General features: G+C 48.2%; 1 protein-coding gene across 1 annotated transcript; it reads right to left on the reverse strand.

Moving 5' to 3' along the window:
• Positions 1-1,146: 1,146 nt before the first annotated feature.
• NKX6-1 (NK6 homeobox 1) lies at positions 1,147-19,912 on the reverse strand. Its single transcript, XM_083458959.1, has 3 exons — positions 17,311-19,912; positions 14,812-14,984; positions 1,147-3,010 (listed from the first exon to the last, which is right to left on the reverse strand). Exons 1-3 carry the CDS (start codon positions 17,966-17,968, stop codon positions 2,753-2,755), a joined length of 1,089 nt encoding a protein of 362 aa, XP_083315085.1. The 5' UTR covers positions 17,969-19,912; the 3' UTR covers positions 1,147-2,752.
• Positions 19,913-20,539: the final 627 nt, after the last annotated feature.

A 20,539-nucleotide genomic window follows, 5' to 3' on the forward strand; every position in this document is an offset into this window, starting at 1 on the left:
GAGGTACAGGGTGGCGCTGTGATCTAAACCACTGAGCCTCTTGGGCTTGCTGATTGGAAGTTCTGCTGTTCCAATCCGCACCACGGTGGTGACTTCCCGTTGCTGTGCCCCAGCTCCTGCCAACCTAGCAGTTCCAAAGCACGCCTGTGCAGGTAGATAAATAGGTACCGCTGCGGTGGGAAGGTAAATGGCGTTTCCGTGCGCTCTGGCTTCCGTCACGGTTAGTTTCTGGTTAGTGTGTTTGATAGGCTTTGGGGACGTCTTGCTCCTTCACACTTAGGTTCTTGGACGCTTAACTAGATGTGGGTGCTGTGTAATACCCGTCCAAAGGTGGAGAACTTGCAGCCTGACATATGTTGGACTACAACTCCCATCAGCCCCTAGGAGGCTGATGAAAAACTTTCTGACAGCTAAAGTTGTTTGATAGCGGAACAGTCTCCCTCCAGAGGTGGTGGACTCTACCTCCGTGGAGGTTTCTAAGCAGAAGTTGGACGTCCATCTGCCATGGATGCTTTAGTTGTGATTGCAGGGGGTTGGACTAGATGACCCTTAGGTCCCTTCCAATTCTATGATTCTGTGGGCATATAGAAGGCCGCATATGTTTCCCATCCTTCTTGTAAGTCCTTCTCTAATTCGTTTTGGGACGGGAGTGGGCACAAACTTTGAAATCGTATTGATCAGAAATAAGGAGCTGGTGTTATAGATTCAGTAGGAAATTCTATCTTTCTAAATAGATACAGTATAGGAAATATCTATCCTTCTAAATAGATACAGTATAGGAAATATCTAACAGTAGCAAATCACTTCTCTCTTCTCCTGTATCATTGCAACATTTACTCTTTCCCGCACTCCGCATGGGAATTAAGCGATATCCTTCTTTCATCCAACTGAAAAAATGCCCAGCAATGTATTGGTTTACAAACGACCCAGCAGCGAAGAAACACGGAAACTTCGAAACTTTTCCTTCCCCAGAAAGTTACATATTGCAACCACCTCTTCCAATATGCATTTCATTATCATGTTTTCTCTTTTAAAGGATGCTTGGCTTCTTTTTTTTAATTGCTTTTGCAAAGTGTAGAAAGCCACAAAAATAATTGATCAGATTCTGCACGACCAATTTTATTTAATCTCAGAAGAGATCGCATTATATTCACACACCCCTTCCCCCTCTCTTTTTTTTCCAGGCAAGAGACGTCTTGTTTTGTCGCTGATTTTAATTGTTTTATCTTTTTTTTAGAAAAACAAAACAAAGTGCAATGGCATTGAACTGGTCTTGCAAAGGATGTTGTTACTGCTGTTCTCTTTACAAACCGAACGGTTTTCATATAAATTAATAAAAGGTTAAGATGCTAATACAATATTATCATTAGCTTTTAAAAGAAAAAGGGTGGGGGGAAATGGACAATCTACAGTGTTCGTTATTATACAGAAGGGGGAGACCAATACTGTACTCCACATTTTTCAAAGTCAATTACAGTAACTAAAACGAATGGGGGAATTTCTTTTTGAGCAGGAAGAAGTTGGAACATATCTCCACAACAAATTTAATACGCTTTTTTTTCTGGGAACAGGTAAGGTCAACCATTTAAAAATATTCATCTCTCCCAGGCCTGCTTCCAAAAAACAAAAAACAAAAAACAAAAAACCAAACAAAAAAATTAAATTTAAATTAAATCAGATGCTAGTAATTAAATAGCCTTATTGGCATCTGGCGTAAGGAACATTTTATGCTTGGCAAACAGCAAAAGAGATCATTAGCTTCATTTTCTAGGACTCAATTAAAACTGAGGGGGGATAAAGGAAAATTTGTAGCCATTCACTTGGAAGAATATCTAGATGAATTCAAAGGAACTCGCTTCCAAGGAAGTGTGCAGGGGAGCAGAGCGACTAAATTCAAATCTGAGGCTGTAGCCAACTGTGCAAATGCCAACATTACACAAAATTCTGCTTCTGTCTGATGAAGACTCCTGTGTGACCCTCAAACTTGCCTAGTCTTACACTGACAGAAGACGATTCGCTGAAACGAAGCTGGTTATATTTCCTTCCGTCTCCCTTTTCGGAGCCCCAACTCTGGCACCGATTAGAAATATTGCGCAGCCAGCGAAGGAGAGGGACAGGAGAACAATTATGAGCTATTTCAGAAAATAAATCCCTACCTGCTTTCATGTGCCACAAATCTCACTACTGAAACCGAACGAGAAAGACTTTTAGAAGCGAGCTTTCCCCCAATAAAGCCACACGGAGGAGTAAAGCAAATGCAAACAGCCAACGCACTCTTTCTAGGCGCGCGCGCGCACACACACACACACAGACACTCAGACGAACAAGAAACCAAAGTATTGTACACGTTAAATATTCACAGTCAAAGAAGTCCGCTCGCTTCCCCCCCCCCCCATTATTTACAGAGTCGCCCACGGATGTAGTTCTGAGTCTGGCCAGCAGGGGGCAGAGAGGAGAGAACGAAGTTGGCCGTCGAGCGGCGCCGATCCCCTTTGCGGAGGGAGGGAAGCGGGGGCCGCACAGCCGGCCCGCCGACAGTCATTCCCCACCACCACCACCAGCAGCAAACAAAACTGAAACACGTCGGGGAACCTCTTCTCCTTCTCTGGGTAGAAAAATAGATCTGTACATCTGTCTGGAGGGGGTGCAGGGTCGTGGAAGAAGCAGCCGTCGGGGATGGATAGATGGATGGTGAGATCGGGGCCACTCGCTCTTCTTCTACCGGGTGGGGTTTCGGCGGGATCTCTGCCGTCTAGGAGGATCCTTCGTTCTCCGAGGTGTGAAGGAGGAGGCTGGCGCTGGCGCCCCCGGTCTTGTGCTTCTTCAGCAGCTGCGTGATCTTCTCGTCGTCCGAATTGGGGTCCAGGGGCTTGTTGTAGTCGTCGTCGTCTTCCTCGTTCTCCGAGGCGCCCTTCAGCCGCTCCGTCTCGGAGTCTTGCTTCTTCTTGGCCGTAGCCATCTCGGCCGCGTGCTTCTTCCGCCACTTGGTCCTCCGGTTCTGGAACCAAACCTGCACAAGGGCGAGGAGAGAGCAAGAGAAACGAGGTAAAGCAAGAGACCCAATTTTTCCCCCTCGCGAGGCCACCCGAGTTCCGTTTAGACGCAGTTTTTCATTCGATCCGGATTAACGAATCCGGAGTGATCGGCTCGATGGCTCCTCCGTCACCCGCTGATGCGGATTCAAACCTGGTTCTCACGTTCTCAAACACAAACCAGACAGGAAGGAGGGGATCTGGCCTCAACAAAGACTCCGGCATATGCACTCTTAATCCGGATTAATCCATTAATCCGAGGTGACTCGCAACTCTGAGTTCTGTGCTCACCTGTCAACAGAGGCAGGTTAAAGTAATACCTAAATTCCTGGGAACAAGCCCCATTCAACTCAGTGGAACTTAATTCGAATAGACTTGAGAAAGGAAGGGTGAGTGTGAAACTTGCCTGGCTTCTCCCTAAACCACACACAACACCTCGCTTTAGAAATTCCTGACGGAGCATCATCTGCATAAAACTGCAGCCTCTAATTATGGAATGGCTAGTTTAACTAGTTTGTATCAATGGCGCAGTTAGGCAAGTTTACACTTTGAACTTGATGGTCTCACCGGGACCTATTTAGATGGTAAAATAGAATGATAGCATTGTAGAGTTGGAAGGGAGGGTCGAGGGTCATCTAGTCCGACCCCCTGCAATGGCCAATGTGGGGCTCAAACCACAACCCTGAGATTAAGTCTCAAACTCTACCGACTGAGCTATCCAGTCTGCGTTACTTCGAAATGTGGTAAGTCAATTGTGTAGACGTACTCATCCGGAGTGGCACCCAGAACTTCTGCCCCGAAGTCCTACCCTAATGGGGGCCACCCTGCCTTTCTCCCAATGGAAGTTCAAGGCGGCTTACACAGGGCTCCCTCCGGCTCTCCTTAGCTGCAGCAAGACCATATTGCCTTCAGACGATCGTGACAATATTGCTTTCAGTCGTTTGCCACCTGCGACCTTGTTAATTAATCCAAATAATTTAAGATTCCATGCTAAAAACCACCAGTGCATACGAGTATCCCCATTGTACTAAAAAGCACATGTGGAAATAAACCCCAGCATATGCATCCTGATTAAAGGAAATTAAGTACCAACATTTATATGCAAAGTGAAGTAGTGTATGCTCCCCTGGTTTTGTATGTAATGGACATTGAGATTAGAATTCTATTTCATCTAGATTCTACAGGAACACCCTGCCTGTACCTGGCAAACTGGTAAAGGGGTTTAAATAACGGGTTGTGCCCATAGATCTGTGCTCCCCTCAAATATACCTCCTTCTTGAAATTATTTTGTATTAGTTTTAATAATTCCATAGTCCCTCAATGACTGGAGGGCATTGTATTAGCTACCCTATAGCACAGGCAACAGCTGCTTCTACAAACTATTAGCTTCCAAACGACCGGTATCTCAGTAAAGACCATGTGCTTAGATCTGAAGCCGATTTGGTTAAAAATTAATAATCATTATCTGTAGGGCCAATAACCAACCTAGTTAAAAGAAAGCAAGGCAACCCTCCACAGCAGGATCATAAATCCACTTCCTTGGGAGTCAGCGCTAGTGAAAGTGATAGGGTTTACTCTTGAGTTTGTTACTTGCAGTCATAAGTGATCCCTGCCCACGAGTCCAAGCCACTAGAACAGGGGTCAGCAAACCTTTTCAGCAGGGGGCCGGTCCACTGTCCCTCAGACCATGTGGGGGGCCCGACTATATTTTTTTGGGGAAATGAATGAATTCCTATGCCCCACAAATAACCCAGAGATGCATTTTAAATAAAAGCACACATTCTACTCATGTAAAAACACCAGGCAGGCCCCGCAAATAACCCAGAGGTGCATTTTAAATAAAAGCGCACATTCTACACATGTAAAAACGTGCTGATTCCTGGACCGTCCGCGGGCCAGATTTAGAAGGTGATTAGGCCGGATCCGGCCCCCGGGCCTTAGTTTGCCTACCCATGCACTAGAAGTTCTCCTGTGTGAGCCTTGCTGAAATGAATGGGAGCTGTGAAGAGCAGAGCCCTTGCCTAGTTCTCATTCATTCCCATGCACCATGGGATTTGTGCAGAAGGACTTCAGGGGAAAAAATGTCCCATTTGCAGAGGCATACCAAGGCTGCCTTGTGCCCTTGGCTGTATCAATGCCCCCTATCCCATCTCTTGAGGTCCTCCACCAAGGTGCTCAGAGAAGCCTGTATGCCTTGCCAACTCAGAACAGTAGAGGAATATTCCAGGCAGCAGGCAGGTGGCGGGGCAGTTCCTAGCCCCTCTGAGTCAGAGTGGAGGGGCACGATTTTTGCACCCCCTGGGCCTGTTCCCTGGTGGGTGGCAACCTAGCCAACCCCTAGGGATGACCCTGCCCCTTTGAACAAATCAACTTAAACTTGGAGTAGTAGAGACCATGTTCTACATATACAAGGTCCCATGTTCAATGCCCAGTGTCTTCAGGGAGGACTGGGAAATACTTGATGCCTGAAACACTGGAGAGATGTTCTACTCATTGTAGACAGCCCTGAGTTATAAGGCCCAGTGGCCTGACTTGTAATAAGGCACCTTCTTATGCAGTAACCCAAAGTTGCTTTTGCTGTTGTTTAATTGTGCAATCTTTCATCATAAAGGTATGGTGAAAAGTTAGCACCATTTTGCCTACCCCCATTTCATTTGTTACTGGTGCACTTGGTTAAATTCATTTGTCTATGTTTTGGTTCTGAATATATTTTTTATTAAATATTCTTCTTGGCTAAGAATAGTACAAATAAAGTCTCTTTTTTCAAGTCCGTTAAATTCCCTTGGTCGGTTTAAAAGAAAGGAGATTTTTTAAAAAATGATTGTCAAAACAAATATTACAGAAACTGTGTGTGGCATGTGTGATACTAGGAGAGGCCTTCTCCACCCTCTCACACACAAACACACATTTGAAGGAAACCGTTCTTCTAAGTTGTTACCGGCTACAACATTTGCAAGCATTCTTTAAAGCGATTGAGTCAGGTCTTAATATATCTCTTTGCTGGAGATGCTACATTTAGCTCTCGCTTCCAGATGATTTGGACATGATCCACTCACACCTGCTTCTCTGGAAGACCCTGTAAAAATGAATGGGAGGACAACGAATGGCATCTTCTATTGGAGGTGGCATCTGGGCAGGGCTTGAGGGGCAGTCATACAAGTTGGACATACAACATGTTGTAGTAAGTTGACTATGATGCCTCTAGTGGTGAACACTTTGCAATGGATTTAGGCAGCTGAAATGGGACACTTGTGAATGATGTGCAGTTTCCAGAACGGACATACATCACTCTAAAACTTGATGACCAACTATGAATTGGCTACATTACCCTTATGACAATAATTTGTTGAGCAATATCCCTGGGAGATCTGCATTGGCTCCCGGTACATTCCCGAGCACAATTCAAAGTGTTGGTGCTGACCTTTAAAGCCCTAAACGGCCTCGGTCCAGTATACCTGAAAGAGCGTCTCCACCCCCATCGTTCAGCCCGGACACTGAAATCCAGCGCCAAGGGCCTTCTGGCGGTTCCCTCATTGCGAAAAGTGAGGTTACAGGGAACCAGGCAAAGGGCCTTCTTGGTAGTGGCGCCTGCCCTGTGGAACGCCCTCCCTTCAGATGTGAAGGAAATAAGTAGCTATCTTATCTTTAAAAGACATCTGAAGGCAGCCCTGTTCAGGGAAGTTTTTAATATTTAATTCTGGATTGTTTTTAACACTTGATTGGACGCGCCCAGAGTAGTTGGGGAAACTCAGCTAGATGGGTGGGGTATAAATAAATTATTATTATTATTATTATTATTATTATTATTATTATTATTAAGCATTTTTTATAAAAACAAACAAACAACCAAGCAGCTCTTTGTCATGTTCATGAACTTACTATTAACTAATCTGTTATTTTAAGATCATCTGCAAACTTACTGCAGTAGATGAGGATACAAATACAGTAACAAGCCCAGGATCCCACTTAGCAGAAGGAGCCAGAAAGCCAAACACGCAGATGGTCTGAATTATCACATTTTTAAAATAAATGGAAAAACACACATCATCCTCTAAACCTTAGATTCTCAGGAGTCCATCCACTCCCCACCCAATAAGACCATTCAGTCCAGAGTCTAGCATTACCTTCCCAATTGCACTACTGCCTCCCATTCATTTCAGCAAGGTTTGCCCAAGGGAGTTTGCCAGTAGACAGGACTGTGCCCCTTTTCCTGCCAGTTGTAAGTGGCACTGTGAACTAACACTACCAAGCAACCGCTGTTAGCAGTGGCGTAGCGTGGGGGGTGCAGGGGGGCCGGCCGCACCAGGCGCAACATCTGGGGGTTAGGGTTAGGGGGCGCAAATTACTTGCCTTGCCCCCGGTGCTGACAACCCACGCTACGCCACTGGCTGTTAGGTCTCACCCAGTGTCATGATTGCATGGCTAGTACTGTTAGAGCAGCAATCCCGCAGTCTAAATGCTCTTCCTCCATCCAACAAGGCAGATCCGTTTGCAGAAGGATTCTTAGGCATGCATGAGCAATACAGAGCAGATGTGCCTCTGCATGGCTATCCTCATGTGCATCACAGTGTGAATTCACTGGATGTCTTCTGATATGCGTGTGGGTCCCCATTCAGAGCTACTAACTTTAAAACCGAGTAGTCCTGGGAGTCCCGTTGGAATCAATGGAACTTCCCAAGTAAATGAGGTCAAGATGCCACCGGGCATTCCAATTTTATTGCTGCCACGAGTGATATTTTGGACTAATAGTCCAAATTGACTTTCCATATCCATATCACAGTGTGCACTGATATTTTAGCATTCTTTAATTATTGGCGTTCCTACCGCTGCAAATAAATCCCCTATTAAAAACACAAATGAATAATAGTAATTTTGATAGCTGCAGCATAGTTACTCTCACTGCCAGCTTTCAAAACCATCAGCATATGATTCCCATCAGTGTTAACAATTATATCAATAATTGCTATCCGTTCCATGATTATTGTGACCACCGCAAACTATTGTAATTGCTGCCACGGAAATTATAGCATTCGCTTACTTACTCACTTAGCAATCAGGACAGACATATTCATTTATTGTTGCTGTTTTGCATAAGAACAATTGCTTCTTCAAAGACCAAGGAGCTTTCGCAAGATAGAGTTATTATTAAGAAGGCAAATATTAGCATAATGTGATCGCCAATGCAGTTACAGCAGAAGTCATGTTGATGTGTTGGAGTGATTTATTGCATAAAACGGTGTGAGTGCTTAATATAAGTACTTCTCAGTGCTTTCATTGTGGTTATGTTAGGGAGGCCAGATTAACCTCCTAGTTTTTGTACCCTTCTGCAATCCTGCACTCCTATGCATTACTACTACTACTGTGATTTACTTCTGAGTAAACAGTAAGTCATACTACATCCTTTCCTTATTTTGCCTGCCCCATTCCTTCCATTCCTTTCACCCCACACCACCCTCCTGGCAAGATTTAAACTGTAGGCTTCTCGGGGCAGAGAACTGCACTGCCAATTTTTTCTTTGGCCTACTTGCCCTGTAAAGTGCCCTGGGCATTGGTTGTGCTGTATGTAAATTGTGACAACAACCATTAACATAATCTAGCTGACGTTCTGAGGACCTTTAAGTGCCACTGATTCGAATAGCAGAGGTGAGGATTTGCTTGACTCTCTTCTATTCAAATCAATGGCATGCAAAAGTATTTAACGTGGCTGGATCAGGGGCGCCGACTTATAAAAAATATTGGGGGGGCCCATACCGGGGTCCTGCCGCTGGTTCGCTCGGGTAGCCGGGAGAACGCAGTTCGAGGTGGCGGTGTTGGGGAGAGACCCTCGCTCAGGGCGCCACTAGACTTGGCGGCCGGCGGCCTATCTGGGGGGTTTTGGAGCGTATTTCGGTTGAGCGATTGGGGAGGAGGGGGCTTGTTGCCGGATTCTTCAGCTGAGCCGGAGATCCGCTGCTGGGGGTCCCTGGGCCGAGTTGTGAGCACGGCCTGCTGAAGGGAGATCCAGCCGATTGCGCGACGGGGACGGCCGGGGCTCTCCGGCTAGGGTGCGCGGCTGGCTGGCTGGCGAGGGAGCAGGTGGGGAGGAGGCGGGGGTCCTCACTCTCTTAGGAAACGCACCCGCGCGCCCGATTGCCACGAAGTCCGAAGGGTGCGTGTGTGGAATTAAAAAGCAAAAACGAGATACGGGCAGGGCAGGCAAAGAGTTTTCTGCAAGAGGATGGAGGGCAGGTTGAAGAGAAAATCACTCAGGATGAGACAGTCAAATCAGCCATGATAAAATGGGCTCAGGATATTGGGTATAACATCATGTTTGAGGACTGGGAAAGGTTATGGACCACCGGAATGAAATTCACGGCATGTAATGCCTTGAAGGAAAATATTATGAAAATGATTTATAGGTGGTACATGACCCCAGTCAAGCTTGCAAAAATATATCACCTGTCTGATAATAAATGTTGGAAATGTAAGGAGGCTGAAGGGACATTCTTTCACCTCTGGTGGACTTTTCCAAAAGTGAAGGCCTTCTGGGAAATGATCTATAATGAGTTAAAAAAGGTATTTAAGTATACCTTTCCCAAGAAACCAGAGGCCTTCCTCATGGGCATTGTTGGCCAGAAAGTGTTAAAGAAGGATAGAACTTTCTTTATGTATGCAACTACAGCAGCAAGAATACTTATCGCAAAATATTGGAAGACACAAGATTTGCCCACACTGGAAGAGTGGCAGACGCAATTGATGGACTACATGGAACTGGCTGAAATGACTGGCAGAATCCGAGATTTGGGAGAAGAAACAATGGAAGAGGACTGGAAAAAATTTAAGGACTATTTACAAAAACAATATAAGTTGTATGAATGTTAAAAATTTACACGATTCGGAAACTATAGCTTCAGCAATTAGATTTGGGAAACAGGAAATTATATTTTAAGTAAGAAAAGGTCAAAATCTAAGGTAATACTATGTTTAATTTAAGATATAAGTAACTGATGAAAAGTATGTTAAATTTAGAGGTATAATATTTGAAAAGTACAAAATAAGGTACGAAACAAGGTAATAATTTGCTGATATCTTTATTATAAAGAATGCAGGGTAAGGGAGATGCGAGGAAGTCCAGTTAGTTATATAAAAAATGTGTTGAATGGTTGGTTTTCTTTTCTTCTTTTTCTTCTTTTTCTTTTACTTTTTTCTTCAGTGTATGTTTCTAACTTTGTATTTGAAAACTTAATAAAATATTTATAAAAAAAGAAGAAGAGAAAATCCTTTCGCTTTTCTGGGGCGCAGGGAAGTTTCAGAGCCGGAGGTTGGGGAAGGGACCCCCTTTGCTCTGCCCTCTTCTCCCGTCTTAGATTCGCATGGAGGTCCCCGCCCGAGCTTGCCTGGCCACCGGGCCACACAAGGGCCGCGCTCTACGCGGTGCACCTTGCTAGCCGCGCAGCTGTCCTCCGCGGCTGTGGAGCGGCCCTGCGCCGGTGCCCAGCCCCTCTGGGCGCCCGCTGCGCTGCCAATGACAAGCGGGTGACGTCGCGGGCGGGGAAGGCGTCGCTTTCTTTCCTGATCCTTCATCCTCCCAGTCTTCCAGCCCTTTTTTTGGGTTGGAAGCTCGTCTCGTTCGCCCTTCTCCTTTCTTCACCCTGCGTGCAATTTTCCTCCCTCGTCTCCCTCCCCATTTCTGCTTCCCTCCTTCCTTCCTGACTGACGGGCTCGGGTTCGGGCTTCGGGTCAGGCTCGGGCTTCGGCTCGGGCTCGGGCTCAGGCTCAGGTTCAGGCTCGGGCTCGGGCAGCCACAGCGTCGGCGGTGTTGGCGATCGGGGGCGCGGGGGGATGGCCCTCCCGGGGGAGCCGGCGCTGCTCAATGGGGTTGCCAAGGAGACAGGCCGGCCGCCCCCCTCCCCCGGCCCGGCGCCCCCCACCGCGCCGGTGCCCGTTAAAAGCCGCGGACGCGCCCACCGCCGCCCGAGATTATTGGGGGGGCTGAGCCCCCCCGAACGAATTTTTGAGGGGGCTCGGGCCCCCTCAAGCCCCATGGAGTCGGCGCCTATGGGCTGGATGGTGCCCAGAAATAGCATGTTTATGTCTGGAGCTAAGGAGCTTTTCCCCACCCTGATGCACTAACATCTTAATTAAAGTCTCTGCTCCCTATACCTTTGTTTCATTCTTTGACATTTTGTCCAAAGGAGCACCCAGAGCTGCGCTGTCAGCCTGCACAAATGATGCTTAACTCCTGTTGAAGACAGCGGGAGTTAAGCAGTCCAGCTGCAGCAGGATTGTCATAAACAAGCAAATGTTGATCTGTGCACTAAAACAAGCTTTTGCATAATAGTATGTAGGTTGCCTCTCATTTTTGTACTTTTTATTTTCTGCTAAAGTCTCTACATCCACACACCACTTCTTCTTTCTTCTCCCTTATTTGTTTTACTACTGTCTCTCTATCTTTTTGATTATTTGCTTTCCCTCCCCTCCAGACTAAAATGAAAATATACCAAGCTGCACTGCACTCCCCTCTCCCCAATCTGTCACACCAAAATATGCGCATCTTCATTTGTTATTGCTTTCCTTAAGGGTAATTCAAAGGGAAAGCTCTCCTCCTTCTTAGGTCTATAAATCCCTGGCACCGGGTGGTTTGAAAGAAGGGTACTCAAGTAGACTGTGCTAAAAGTAACCATTGCAACTCCCCCTGACACCCCCGCTCTACAATTAATATCTTTACACTCCCCCCCCCAAAAAAGGCAGGACTGTTGTTCTTTTAGATCTAACTACATTTGTACAAATGACCCTGTCTTAAGGGAACGTCTGTGGATTGAACTCAATGAGGCTGCCTCCGTTTCCAGTCCAGAAAGAATTGCTCACACTGTGTTGTGAAGGGTTACTTGGGAGTAAATCTTACAATCCTATGCACATATGTTCTGTGCATGAACTCAGAAGTAAGCCCAGCTGATTGCAATGGAACTTGTTTCCAGGTGAAAGTGCATAAAATGATAGCCTTATTTGGGAGCAAGCCTCATAAGACCTAATATTATCTCCTTCGGATTCGATACGTATAGGATTGGGATCCACGTCTCCCTGAAATCAATGGGACACTTTTATCTAGTCCAGGAGATTATAAACACATTCGGCTGAGGGAAAAGTTAGTGCTGCTCAACTTCTGTTTGAATCAATGAGATTTAAATGAGTCCTGCAAGTTTTTCTCTGGGAAGAATGGGTCCATAAGAGCTATGGGGTACAACAAATACATTCCATCACCTCTAATAAGACATCTCTCTAATAATACATCTATCTGCTCAGAAAATTAGGAAAGTAGCCTTAAGAAAGATATATGGCAAGGGAAAATATTTTTGTATGTAATAATAATAATAATAATAATAATAATAATAATAATAATAATAATTCCCAATAACTGCACGGTCATGTTCACAATACACATTTGATGCACAATACACCTTTCCCCCCTCCCCAAACTCACTGCAATAAGTAGATGGGGCTTCTGCTCCTAGTATATACAAGTACTACAGTAATTTATTCACGGTCTTCCCCATATATTTACAGTGACAAATGAGGGTCTCTAGATAACTTCAGGAAGAAGAGACAATCTATAAACGAACACACACACACTTTGAACACGAACACACACACACACACATCCAATCTGTTAAACTACATTTGTTCCAAACGTTGTCTGGAGAATTTTACAGATACGCTGTACTCGCATTACAGTCCCCCTCTGCGACAAGGCATCTCCTCGTTTTCCCTTGATATAACCACAATCAAGGGAGCGGTGGAGGGCGGCCTTCGTGGGCTCTCAATCTACTTTTTATGCCTGCTAATTCTGCTGTCTCCTCATTCTAAGGAATGGATCTCTATGGCTCAAACGAAGGGCTCTGGGGTTCCAGACACGTGCTAAAATAATTCTAAAAATCCAAGTCAGCCTGGGAGAGAAGCCACACGCAACCAAACTTTGCGACCATTGCAGTGCGGCCCTACACGTGTCTACTACCCAGTTCAACGGACTATAGGATTGTAGCTTTAATAGTCCTCCAGTACAATCCTATAAATGTTTACCAGGAAATAAATCCGAAAATACAGGATTGTCATTTTACTGGAGCACTCGTTTCATTTTCCTGCTCCTTTTATGCAGCTACATAGAATGCTACGTATAAATGCATAATTATGTATAAAATACAGGCTTTTGAATGCAGTCTCAGGATCACTTTTTTTCTATAAGACCCACAACCCAATCACTCAGCATTTAAATCTGTTGCCTTACAGCTGAATACTAGATGTTGCTGGTACTTTAATATAGTTTTGTGGCTCCAAATAGACCGCTGGGGGGGGACTTCTGGCCCACGGACCTAATTAATCTAATAATATAGAATAACCCATTTATTATGGCATCAGCTTGGGGTTTCTGGAGTCCATCTATGCATCTGATTGAAGTGGACTTTGGTCCAGGAAAGCATATCCTATAATAAAGTCCAAGGCGTCCCAATACTCTTTGGTTGTTTCTCCTGGAAAAGACTTCACACGGCTACCCCTGTCTAATAAATACGTGTTAGGTGCAAAAACCACCACCGTCCAACTGGTGTCAGTGGCAAAACTACCCTTTCATTTAATGCCCCTGGAGGGAGCTCCGAATCCAAAGTGATCGCCTTATATGATTGCAGTCATTAATGGTGTATTGAAAGCAGTACTAAATTAGCTGCTGCAATCCACACACCGGAGCAGCCCCGTGGACTCCCACCGCGAGTGACGTGAGGTTCATTAGACTTGGGCGAAACTTAGTGCCCAGAAATTGTTCCTCTTAATGACCTCCTCACTTAAATAGTCGCCTCCCGGTGGGAGGTCACTCTATCGAAATCCCTTTTTCTAAAGAAGTCTCCTTTCAGCTCCCTTGCAGACCCGACCCTTTATCCACGCTGGCATTTACTCACGAGTAAATGCATTCAAGAGCGGGACGCCTATACTCTTTTCAATAGTTCTCAACGGTGTTTGGGATCGTGGTCCTTAAAAAAAAAGAAATTCTCCCCTTTACGATAGGATACTAACCCCACTTCTCCCCAAGTCATAAATATATTTCCATAAAAATATTTAGTTGGCCTTTTCTCCCAAATCATAACACGATCCAGAACAACTTTGATTTTATTTTTCGGAAGGGCAGAAATTCTTCCATTTTATTACAACTTATTTCCGAAGTAAGAGATGGGCAAGAATGTTTACAAGCTGAGGAGGTAGAGGATCATTGGAAATATAAGAACATTTCTATTTCCTTCATTTTTGGGGGTGGGGTACTGGAATAGCACTAACTGCAAACAAATAGGTAAAAAATGTAGTTGTGGGCCAGTTTGTAAACTCAACAATGCTATAATTATAATTAGTAAGTATTTTAAATAATAATAATAGTAATAATAATAATAAATCATTAACGAAAAAGCTGTACCTTACTCTTATGTATAATTATCTAAAGCTACAAATTAGGAAAAACAGCTTAGAATTTATATTTATATTTTCCCCTGTCTTTCAAAATCCGTGCGGCAGCAACAATGCGGTAACGAAAGGCACGCGCGCGGCCCCTCTGTCCATTGCAAGATGAAAGCGATATGGAGGGCACGCGCCCGATCCCTTTTGTTCATCCATATCTCCCTCTTATCGGCCGCATTTTAACACTCTCCCGCCCAGACTGAGCAGTGTCTAGGGCCGGCGGGCGGGGGGGGGGGAGACGGGGAGGGAGTAGGGAGGAGCGGGGGGGGGCTCAGAGATCGGCTCTTATCTGACCTGCTACACTCACCTTGACTTGGCTTTCGGTCATCCCCAGCGAATAGGCGAGCCTCGCCCGTTCCGGCCCGGCTAAGTATTTCGTTTGCTCAAAAGTCTTTTCCAAAGCGAAAATCTGCTGGCCGGAAAACGTCGGTCTTGTGTGCTTCCTTTTGCCGTCTTTATCCAGCAAAATCGAGCCTTGATCTAGAGGGAAGGGTCCGCAGGAGGGGAGGGGAGGGAGGAAGGTATATATGGAGATATTTATTATTATTTGTTCTTTTAAAAGCAATGGCCATAAATGTATACGCGCGCTTGGCAGTCCCTCTGAGTGGTGCGGCACATATGTATTTAAAATCCTACTATGGGGAATTTCCGCAATTAAAAACTGCCCTCTTTGAAGAAACTGCGACGGTTTGGGGCATTCTGGATTTTACAAACAGGTGCAAATTCGAAATGGTTTAGGCATCGAATCTGCTTCGGAGAAAGTTATGCAGACACACACAAAGGGAGACGCAATTTATCGTTGTTCACCTTTCTGAAAACAACGTCCAAGACTGGTATTTAGGTTTCGAAAGTCCTCCAAAGAAATTAAATGTTAACTCAAAACGATTAACTTTAAAAGATCAGGAGGATAGGGCATCTGAAGGACTCCACAGAACAACAAGCGTTTAGTTAAAAGATTTTGCCCTTGCTTGCGAAACCAGAAGGTTCGCTCCTGTATCAAAGATTCCTCCCAAAAGCAGAGAATTATAAATTTTTTAAAAAATCAAGCCGCCTATTTTCAATAGCGCAAGCTCCTCAAAGCCATGAAAGAAAGGGAAAACCCAAACAAGCAAGAAGCAGTCTTACACAGCTGAGTTAACCTTGTTTACTCAAGAGTAAACCCTACTGTTTTGAATTAGATTTACTCCCCAGTAGCTCTGCATACAACTGCAGCTCAAGTCGTTTGTTTAAGAAACAAGGGGGCTTAATTCGCCACTCGCATTTCCTCTGAGAAAGGGCCAAAACGAATAACTAAAACTTTCCACGCTTTTCTTTCTTCCTTGCAGTCTAGATTTAGGGGGGAATGGGATGACAGGTCGCCTTTAACCCTGTTGCTGAGATCCTATGCGCCTAACCTGGGAGTAAGACCCGCTAAACACTCTGAGAGTTACTTCCGAGTAGGATTGGGGCGCGCAGGGAAAACAAGCCGCTAGGCTGGAGTTTAAAGTGCGTAAAGGGGAAACGATCGTGTTTGCGGCAAATGTATCTTTTTAAAAAATAAACCAAATTGTTGATTTATTTTGCAAGAAGCAAAAATGTCCATCGCGTCAGCAGAGGCAGGACGGACCCATCCTCAGAACCGCTGGGGGTAAACAGAGAAGCAACGCGGCTAGTCAATTACTACTGCAAAAGTAGACAAAAAATCACCGCGGCGGGCGAAGCTCCCTTGAATAGCTACTATTTCTGCAGCGGGGGGGGGGGGGGCGCAGGAGCGTCCAAAACCTCGCTCTTGCAGCACGGCCCTGTGCGTGCATGTTTACTTGGTGCAAAAACAAAAACAAAACAAAAAACACCCACCCTGCAGTTTTTAAAAGCCATCCCTCAAAAGTGCAGAAGAGTTATTCTTGTGGCTCCGAGGTTGCGGTATCAGTTACGCGGATTGCCTTGCAAAACCGAAGTTTCCCTCTAAAGTACTGCTGGAGTGGAAATGGACTAGAGGGCATTTATTTGCTACTTAAAACCTGTTTGTCCCGGTAGCAACTATGTAGAGCAACTGTGTCTCAAACTCCTGTAACCCCGCAGAGAACATGCCAGGGATGAGAGCAGCAGGTGCCCCTTACCTGAACTGTCCCCGGGACCTTGTAAACAAGTGCGTGGCGTTTTGTAGTTTAGGGACAAGGCCGTGTCAAGGAAGCATGGGTCTCAAACACTGCATGGATGAGTGTGTGGGAGCAGATGGGAAGTGGAGAGGCAGTGCACCATATCCTCCCGGGTTAAACTACCCCGTCGCTGCTTATCCAGCCCAGCTCTCCAATTCCGGGCGCAAAGGCTGGTGGCCAGAGCACAACAGCCCGTTGCCCAAGGAAGAGGACCTTTGGAGATGACTGGGTTGAAGGCCAAATGACTGAGGGTCTCGGTACCCAATGGAGACATCTGGGAAGGGCTAGAGGAAATTGATGGGCGGCGAAAGGGGGCCCTAGAGGTCAACGGAGTCCTTCAATGGGCATATTTTGCGCGTAACAGCCACTGTGGGTAACCCTGGAGATTTTGATGGAGCGACTCTCTTTCTGTGACTTTGTCCCCATCCCATCCGAGGGGCCCCTGCCTGGGGGTCGGGGTTGTGAGGGCTGCGGTGTCCACGGAGCCACATGGAGACTTGGTATCCCCGTGCCCGGGAGGCCGCAGTGCCTAGTGGTAAGGGCTGCAGCTGGCGGAGACGGCTAGCTCCGGGTGCGCACCGCGCGCAGTTTTGTGACATGGTTCTGGCGTTGGGGAAAGAGGGTCCCCGTGGGCAGGAAAGCCCCTTGAACCCCTCCGAGCTACTTACGCGGCGTGCAGGCCAGTCTCGCGTCCCTCCAAGGCGGGCTCTGCATCACCCCTGGCCAAAAGATGGGGGTCCTGCCGGGCAGCTCGGCCAGGGGCTTGGGGTAGCGCCCCACGGCGGCCACGGCGGCGGCGGCGCTGGGGCTGAAGTAGAGGCCCGGCGGGGGCGGCGGGGGGCTGAGGCTGCTGAAGCGAGGCAGCCCCGCCAGGAGGCCGGCGGCCGGCGAGGCGGACGTCGAGGAGGCCACCGAGGAGGAGGAGGCGGCGGCCGAGGAGACGGCGAGGGCGGGCATGGACGGCCGGCTGAGGATGTCGTTGATGCCGTGCGGGGTGGCGGCGGAGAGCTGCTGCGGGGGGGAGCCCAGCGCCGACAGGGCCCCCGCGCTGTGGGGCTTGAGGCCGGCCGGCGTCGGGGAGACTAGCGGCGGCGAGGGAGAGGCCGAGGCCGAGGAAGACGACGGCGAGGAAGAGGAGGAACAGGACAAGGACGAGGGTCCACTGGGAACAGCCGAGCCTGCTGTGGGGGGTGGCAGCGGGTAGGCCGCGGCGGGGTACAGAGGGGTCTTCATCTCGGCCATGCTGTGCAAGGCGGCCAAGGGGGGGCTGCTGAGCAGGAAGGCGCTCTGCCGGGGGGTGCCATCCATTTGCCCCACCGCCAGCATCCCCGGGCCGGGCGGCCTCCCAGGGGCTGCACCGAGACGACCCGCTGCGCTCTCGGAAGGCCGGACGTCTGGGATTCGAACGGCAGAGGTGGGGAAAGAACAGGGGTTCCTCCTACTGGGGGCGGAGGAGGGAACCAGGGAGAAGAGGGTGGGACTGACCAGTCCCCCTAAAACTGCGGGAAGGGAGGGGGATGCTCCGCTGTTGGAAGGGAAGGGGAGAAGGAAGAGGGCCTGGTTCTCGGGGTACTGTGGAAGCGAGGACGCCCTGGTGTTGGGGTGCAGGGGCAATTTGTTCCTTGAGATTTGGGTACAAGGAAGGGAGGCTGTCTGGACTGTGAGTGTTCCCTGCTCTGGGTCTGAGCAGCGTCCCAATTTGGGGGTTCAGGCCGCCTTCCAGGGTTTTCAGAAAAGGCAGAAGGCGGCGCGGGGAGCAGTCCTAGTTCTGCGAAAGCAGGATGAGTCTTCCTGCTCCTAGGGGTGGAAAGAGAGGTCCCTGGTGTGTGGGCGCTTTGAAAAGGGGGTTCCCTGCTCTGGAAGGCTTGGGAGAGCTGGGAAGCGTAGAGACAACACGCTCGAGAAATACACTGGGAGGTCTCCAGAATCTGGGGTCTCAGAGCGGAGAGTGGGTTGTCTGTGGGAGCCCAAGGTTTAGATCTCGGGGTCGTTCAGGAGCTGAGACAGAGATTCCAGCCTTGTTTCTTCCGAAAGAGGAGAGATTCGGGGTGCCCTGTGGTGCAGCCACTGGTGGAGAGCAGTGTTGGGGGCCACTGTTCTGAAAAATGAAACTAAACTCCAGACGAAGAAGATTCTACTGATAAAAGGATTAGATAGCACAAAATCTCAGACTACTGCGAACAGTAGCACTAACTGGGGGGGGGGTCTATCCTGATCTAAGGGTATCTAATGACTGGTATCCTCTCTTAAGAGGGTGGGTGTTTGTAAGCGGGCCCCCTTTTAGGAGCGGGGGTGGGGCGGGTGCGCAGAGAGAGAGAGAGTGTCTTGCTTTGGGGAGCTGGGAGACTGCAGAAGTTTTTTTTAGGGGGGAGTTCAGGGATGCTACGACGCCTGCTGGGAAAGGTAAAAGTCCTTCAGTATTTAAAGTCCTTCTTTCGCTGCTTCGTCGGGGAGGGGGCTGGAGAATTGCGCTGAACTGAGCTTTTAAAAAATAAAAAAATGGGGGTTGGTGGGGGCGGGGTGGAGAAGAAGAACCGCCAAGTCTTTTGCCGCCACAAAACAAAACAAAAATCACCGTCCTGGAGCGGGGGTGGGAGAGAAGGAGGCGGGGAGGAAGGAAGAAATGCACATTCACTTGCAAGGCGCAGATCAAGACGCGGCTGCAGTTCCGGCCGAGGCGAAGGCTGTGGTTCCCGGCGCTTGCAGGCCGGCGGGCGAGCTGGACGGTGGGGACTCCCGGCCTTCGCCTCTCGGCGGCTGGAGGACGAGGAGGAGCAGAACTTCAGTGGATCCTGGGAGCCGGTCCTCTTGGCCTCGGCATGCTCCTGCCTCCGAGTCCGAAAGGGATCTCCTGCTGGCTCTCTCCTCCCGCCCGGCCTGGGGCTCCGAGCGCGGCTGCCTGCGGAGAAGAGCTCCCTGTTCCCGGGACATGGACGGATTTTGTAGCTTCGCTTGGCTCCTCTGGCCGTCTAAACGCCAGGAGAAGGTCCGGATGCGCTCTTCTTTCCTCGCCGCTCCCCGAGCATCGCTGGACTGGGTCTAGCTTTTACTCCTCGGCCGCCTCATCCTTTTTAAAAATAAAAATCGCGACCACCTTCTCTCCCTTCTTGAATCTGCTTTTGCCGGGCTGGGATTCCGGCGCGTCTTGCTCTCGTCGCTTCTCCTCGCTTCTCAATCTCTCTTCCTCCGGTCTGACAGATCAAGACGCAGCCCCTCCAAGGCAATAAAACATTTTCATCACTCTCCCGGTCTGCTTTCGCTATAAAGAGGGCAAGACAAGAACTTTGGAGAGGCGTCAATAAAAGAAGCAGCGGAAGGAGGGGCAGAGGCGGGCACCAGCCTCCTCCCTATAGGACCTGCCTTCTTTATGGGGGGTGGGGGGTGGGGGAGGAATCTGGAGAGAGAGGCAGGGAGATGCGGGCAGCCCAGCCCTCCCTCCCTCCATAAGGGGCGGCGCCGGCCAAAGGCGCTCATTTGCATATTGAGCGCGGACCCTGTTAAGTTGGAGCGCCGGAGGAGACTCAGAAGGAAAGCGCGCGCAGGGGTGGGCGGGTTGATTGGTTGGGGAGGAAAAAGAGGAGAAGAAAGCGCGTCCGCGTCAAATAAATCTGAGGATTTGCAGCGCGTGAAATTTTTTTTTTTTTAAAAAAAAAAGAAGAGAAGAACCTGTGTCGATCCTTTGCTTCCTTAAAAATAAAAAAGTCACGCATCAGATCCCAAGGAGGCCCGCGTCTGGTTTCTCGGGGACCTCTTTTGAAAGGCTGATTAAGTGCCATATGGACCATCGTCCCGAGTATTGTGTAAATGAATGTGATGCTCCTTAAACAAACCTATAGAGATGCTGGAAACCCCGCTCCGCCTCTCTCTCTTTCTCTTTCTCGGCTGAGCCGGGCAGTA

This window comes from Podarcis liolepis, assembly GCF_965112155.1.
Source record: "Podarcis liolepis genome assembly, chromosome: 9".
NCBI classification, from domain to species: domain Eukaryota; kingdom Metazoa; phylum Chordata; class Lepidosauria; order Squamata; family Lacertidae; genus Podarcis; species Podarcis liolepis.

Excerpts from the sequence above, each read along its gene's own strand:
- NKX6-1 (XM_083458959.1), bottom strand. The coding sequence starts at position 17,968 with ATGCTGGCGGTGGGGCAAATGGATGGCACCCCCCGGCAGAGCGCCTTC. Across the intron at positions 14,985-17,310 it reads GAGACTGGCCTGCACGCCGC|ATCAAGGCTCGATTTTGCTG; the intron begins GTAAGTAGCTCG and ends CCTTCCCTCTAG. Across the intron at positions 3,011-14,811 it reads TGACCGAAAGCCAAGTCAAG|GTTTGGTTCCAGAACCGGAG; the intron begins GTGAGTGTAGCA and ends GCCCTTGTGCAG.